General features: G+C 55.8%; 1 protein-coding gene across 1 annotated transcript; it reads left to right on the top strand.

Annotated features, from left to right (window-relative positions):
* Positions 1-2,726: 2,726 nt before the first annotated feature.
* Positions 2,727-4,538, top strand: LOC142826875 (uncharacterized). The gene is made up of 2 exons (XM_075919826.1): positions 2,727-3,477; positions 3,734-4,538. Exons 1-2 carry the CDS (start codon positions 3,004-3,006, stop codon positions 3,896-3,898), a joined length of 639 nt encoding a protein of 212 aa, XP_075775941.1. The 5' UTR covers positions 2,727-3,003; the 3' UTR covers positions 3,899-4,538.
* Positions 4,539-5,994: the final 1,456 nt, after the last annotated feature.

The following is a 5,994-nucleotide window of genomic DNA, read 5'->3' as shown; positions in this document are numbered from 1 at the left end:
ATTTGTGTCCATTAATTCTTTCCTGTAAAGACTGTCCAGTTTGGCTAAAATACATGGCAGCGGGGCATTGTTGGCATTTGATGGCATAGATCACATTAGTGGCTGTGCAGTTAAATGAGCCCCTGATGTAATGGCTGATATGGTTGGGTCCTATGATGAAATCGCTTGTGTAGATATATGGGCAGAGTTGGCAACCGGGGCTAATTGCAGGGGTGGGTTCCTATGTGATTATGCTTATGATGGTGTGATGCATGTTTACTGGAAAGAATTTGAGGTTTGGGGTTGTCTGCAGGTGAGGATTGGCCTTTTCTCCAAGGCCTGTGAGAGTGAGGGGATCATTTTCCAGGATAGGTTGAAGATTGTTAATAATACATTGGAGGGGTTTAAGTTGAGGGCTGTAGGTGATGACAAGTGGAATTCTGTTGTTTTCTCTTCTTGGCCTGTCTTGAAGTAGTTCATGTCTGGGTATTCTCCTGGCTCTGTCAATTTGTTTTTTCACTTCTCCAGATGGGTATTTCAGTTTTAAGAATGCTCTATCTAGATCCTGTAGGTATTTGTCTCTGTCTGTGGGATTGGAGCAAATCTGGTTGTATTTTAGGGCTTCGCTGTAAACAATAGATTGAGAAATGTGTCTTGGATGGAAACTAGAGGCATGAAGATAAGTGTAGCAATCAGTAGGTTTCTGGTATAAGATGGTGGAAATGTGTCCGTCGTGTAATTATACTGTAGTGTCAAGGAAGTGGATCTTGTGTAGACTGATCCAGGCTAGAGGGCAAGAGCTGGGGAAACAAATCGGAAGTAGTTGTGGGTGAGGACAAAGTCGCGGAGTTCTGTAACCAGGTGTGCAGTGGAGTCAGCAGGGATGGTGTTCCCGATAGCCTGTAATCCATCTTCATGTGGAATATTGGCTGATTGCTTGAGTCACAGTGGTGTGGAGAGGTTTGTACAAACATGTCTCCAAGTTGTCTGGTGAAGTGTGTTTTACCCACAAAAACTCATGTGACCACAAAAGCTCATGATACTATCTACATGTTTTGTTAGTCTTTAAGGTGCTGCTAGACTATTCATTTTTTTAAGTTACCAACTAACACAGCTACCCCTCTGAAGCTATATATTTTTGTATCTAAGGTGCTACAGGACTGTTCCTTGTTTAACCCTAAAACTAACATGTCTTTCTCTGAGACTTCTGATGTCACAAACAGACAGTTGGGGGGCAACAGAGGAAGGTACCACAGAGAAGGCAACTAGCCCCAGGTTGGGAAGGAGATAGGGTGGCCCAAAATACCGGACATTACAGTACTGCCCAGAACGGCATGGGGCCCAGACGTTGCACAGCGTGGGCAAGGTCATGTCAGCAGCAGATGGTGTACACTATCCATTGTGGTGTCCACCCCCTGATAGCAGACAAAACCTTCCCAGTTCTGCTGCACCTGCCATTTTATACTTTGTGGCTCTAGTACCAAAGAGCAGACATTGCTACAGAAGTTTTAGGCTTTGTCTACACTATACAGGTTTCAGCGACATGGCCATGTTGGTACAAGTGGGGCAGTGTAAATGCTGTTTGTCGACACTTGTTATGGCAAAAATCTTCCACGATCCCTCCCCCCTCTCAGCAGTGTTTGATTTGCCAGCAAGTGAGTACGCCTATGAATAAAGCACTATATACATTAGCACTTGCTGGGACAAAGCTTTTGTCCTGGAGGAAGGAACAGACTACGCATCTGTGAATAACAAAAGCTGTCACTCAATTGCCAGTGTAAAACAAAGACACTAAGATTGTGTCTATACTGCCATTTTAGTGCACTGCAACTTTCTGGCTCAACGGTGTGAAAAACACACACACACTGAGGGCAGCAAGTTACAGCACTGTAAAGCAACAGTGAAAACAGAATCCCACTGCTGGGAGCTATGCTTTCACACAGTGCTGGTGCCACAGCAGTACTTTTATGTTTTAAGTGTAGACTTAGCCAAGGTCATCCTAAATTTTAGGGGTAAACCAGACCAGCTCTCAGAAGGATCTAACAGCAAAACCCTATTAGCAGAGTACGTAGTACTAGTGGCAATCTATCCCTTGGTGGTTGATTTAGCGGGTCTAGTGAAGACCGCTAAATCAACAGCCAATCGCCATCTGCTACGCTCCAGTACTCCTCCAGAACAAGAAGTATAAGAGAAGTCCTGTCTACCTGCCACAGTGTGACCCTGCTATAATTCTGCTTATAGTACACCGATTCCAAGTACAGAATTCATGTAGCTGAAGTTGCATAAATTAGGTCTACTTTGCCCCATTATGTAGACTTGACCTCAGACTGAAATAGGGAGGAAGTAGAAAAAGATTTTTAAAAAAGTCAAATTTTCGTAAGTGTCAGAGAAGTACTGTAGCCTATATCTGCAAAAACAATGAGGAGTCCTGTGGCACGTTAAAAACTAAGAAGTTTAGGCATAAGCTTTCATGTGCAAAGGCCCACTTAGTCAGATGCAGTCAACATACATGCGTCTATGCATCTGATGAAGTGGGTCTTTCCCCACAAAAGTTTATGCCCAAATAAATCTGTTAGTCTTTAAGGTGCCACAGGACTCCTCAGTTAAATTTGCAATATGTTTTCAATTCTAAATGGGTATGTCTACACTACAGCGCTAATTCGAACTAACTTAGTTCGAATTAGTTAATTCGAACTAAGCTAATTCAAACTAACGCATCTAGAACTAAAAACTAGTTCGAATTAGCGTTTTGCTAATTCGAACTAGCGCGTCCACACTGATTGGACGCAGGGGGGCATTTAAGGGCAGCTGAAACTGGTTCTGGCAGGGCATCAGGTCAGTAGTTGCTTTGTGTGGCTGCTGTCTGAGGCTATCTGAGGCTCGAGCTTAAAGGGACCCCCCTGGACAGCCAGTTCTCAGCTTTTCCTGCTTCCTTGCCAACCTCGCCGAGGGACAGCAAAGCATTGGTCTCTGTGCCCGTCTGTGTCGGTGCTTCCCTTCGGGGGGGCCGCCGCAGGTGGCAACATGGAGCCACAGCTCGCCCTGCACCTTCTGGTGCACTTTCTGGACTTGCTGCTGCAAGCCTGCCACCAATGGCTCGAGGCTGCCTGGCACCTCATGGTGCACGTCAGCCCCCTGCCTCTCTGCCTGGCTGCCCTGGGGGCCGTGGAGGAGCTGCGGCGGCGCCCCGGCACCGGCGTGCCCCGCCGCGTCTGGCGTCTGGACACCAGCACCGACTGGTGGGACCGCATCGTCCTGGAGCGCTGGGAGGACCGACAGTGGACCCAGAACTTCAGGATGAGGAGGGACACCTTCCTGGAGCTCTGCGAGTGGCTCACCCCTGCCCTGCGCAGAAGGGACACTCGCATGAGGCCCGCCATCCCCCTCCAGAAGTGTGTGGCCATCACCCTCTGGAAGCTCTCCACGCCGGACAGCTACCGATCCGTCGGGAACCAGTTCGGCGTGGGGAGATCCACCGTCGGAGCAGTGCTCATGCAGGTATGGCACTCGTCGGCCACCGAGCCAGGGGGGGAGGGGGGCTGCGAGGAGGGGATGGGCCGCCCCAGGGACAAAGGGGGGGGGCGGGAGGAGGCGAAAGCGCTCCGCACCGGAGGGGTCGGTCTGTCCCGGCCGTACTACACGCCGCCAGGGGGGTTGCTTCCGGGAGTGGGGCGCGGGGCACTGCCAGGGCACGAACGCTCCCAGCCACCCGGGCGCCCCACTGATTGGCGCTTTGCTGTGTCTCTCTCCGCAGGTGGTCAAGGCCATCAACCGGGTGCTGCTCCGCAGGGTGGTCCGCCTCGCCGACCCGGACGCCGTCATCCGGGGCTTCGGCGCCCTCGGCTTCCCCAACTGCAGGGGGGCCATCGATGGGACGCACATCCCCATCCGTGCCCCGGAACACCAGGCGTCCCGGTAGTTGAACCGCAAGGGGTACTTCTCCGTGATCCTGCAGGCCGTGTATGACGTGAGGGGACAGTTCACGGACATTAATGTGGGCTGGTCCGGCAAAGCACACGACGCCCGGGTGTACCGCAACTCCTCCGTGTGCCAGCGGCTGCAGGCTGGGACCTTCTTCCCCGACCGCCACATCAGGGTCGGGGACGTGGACATGCCCGTGTGCCTGGTGGGGGATGCCGCCTACCCACTGCAGCCCTGGCTCATGAAGCCCTACACGGGGCACCTCAATCCCTCCCGCCAGGCCTTCAATGCCAGGCTGACCAGGGCCCGCATCGTGGTGGAGGGGGCCTTCGGGCGACTGAAAGCCCGCTTTCGATGCCTCCTCACCCGTCTGGACCTGGCCGAGCACAACATCCCTCCCATGGTGGCAGCATGTTGTGTGCTCCACAATTTGTGTGAGCGGAAGGGGGAGGCTTTCCTGCCAGCCTGGATGGCTGAGGCTGACTGCATGGCTGGACACTACGGTCAGCCCCGCACCACCGCCATCCGGGAAGCCCAGCGGGGGTCCGTCCGGATCCGGGAAGCCCTGCGGGAGAGCTTCCTGGTGGAGGAGGAGGACTGACTTCTCCCTGCATGCCCCACTGGGGCCTTCTTCCATCCTACCCCCCTTCCCTTTTCCCCTCCCTACCTACTGTAAAATAAAGACACCTGTTTTTCAAACAAAAACGTATGTTTATTTCACATAACTGGGGTGGGGAAAGGGAGGAATGAGGGTGGGAGAGGGGAGGGGGAAACCAGGGAGGAGGGAGCTGGAAGGGGAGGGAAGGGAGGAAGGGAAAGGAAAGCTCAGGGCTGGGAGTCCGGCTGCCTCTCCCATCTCACCACACTGCGGGTCCGGGGGCGTCGGTGGGAAATGGTTGTGGGGGGGGGGAGCAGGAGGGACAGGGGGTGTGGAGGAAGCAGGGGCGGGAGCAGGAGGGGGAGCAGGGGGAGCAGGAGGAGCAGGGGGAGCAAGGGGAGCAGCAGGAGGAGGAAATGGGAAGCGGTTGAGCAGGCTCTGGAGGTGGCCTCGCAGGGCACGGCCCTGCTCCTCCAGGGCCTCCAGACTCCTCCGGCGCAGCCTCAGGTCCTCCTGGACCCAGTGGTCCTGGGTGCGGAGCTGGTGATCCAGGAACCGGAAGTGCTGCCTTTGGTAGTCCTCCTCATTCCTGGCTCTCCTGCTTGCCCGGGCACGGGCAGCTGCTGCAGGCGGTGTGGTGCGCCCTGCAGGCCCAGGTGCTGCAGCTGTGGTGCAACAAGACCAGCGGTCAATTACCCCAGGGGCCCAGGTGTGTGAAACCCAGCTCCCCTCTGCAAGGCCAGGGCCCCTGCAGGATCCCCAGCTGCTGCTCCTTGGTGGGCAAGGCCCAGGCGCACGGTCCCGGGGCTCCCTCTCGCCCCAGCCCCCCGTACACATAAGGGGAACATGATGGTACTCACATGTGGACACCTCCCCGGCCTCGGACGACACAGGCGAGCGGCTCTGTGGGGTGCCTCGGGGGTCCCAGGTCCCGGGCAGGCTGGCGGCAGGCTCCTGGCTCTCAAAGCCTTCCTCCTCCTCCTCCGTCTCCTGGAGCGGTCCTTCTGCCCCGGGGTCTATCACGTCCCGGGGGGGCAGGGACGGCATGAGCCCCCAGGAGGCGGTCCAGGGCGTGGAAGTGGGGGCAGGCCTCCGGGTCGGCCCCTGGCTGGCAGGCCTGGGAGTAGGACTGCCGCAGGTCTTTCACCTTGCAGCGCACCTGCTCCCGGCTGCGCTGGTGGCCCCTGGCGGCCAGGCTGGCAGCCAGGCGGCCGTAGACGGCCGCGTTCCTGTGGCTAGTGCGGAGATCATGGACACTGGAGGTTTCCCCCCAAACCTCGATGAGGTCCACGATCTCCACACTTGACCAAGCGGGCGCCCGCCTTTTGCATCCCCGGGCAGGCTCCTGGGAGCCGCCAGGCTGGTCCTGGGGAGCAGTAGACGGCTGGGTGTCCTCGGGTGGCTGGCTCATAGTGTGGCAGGTGCAGGGTCTGCTGGCACGGGTGCTGGCAGCCTTGCAACTGGTACAAACTGTGTAGCCAGCCCGTGGCCCTTTA

The sequence above is a fragment of the Pelodiscus sinensis genome, chromosome 1 (genome assembly GCF_049634645.1).
Source record: "Pelodiscus sinensis isolate JC-2024 chromosome 1, ASM4963464v1, whole genome shotgun sequence".
Classification (NCBI taxonomy): Eukaryota; Metazoa; Chordata; order Testudines; family Trionychidae; genus Pelodiscus; species Pelodiscus sinensis.
Note: the sequence above shows the minus strand (reverse complement) of the source record. Positions and strands in the feature narration are given on the sequence as shown.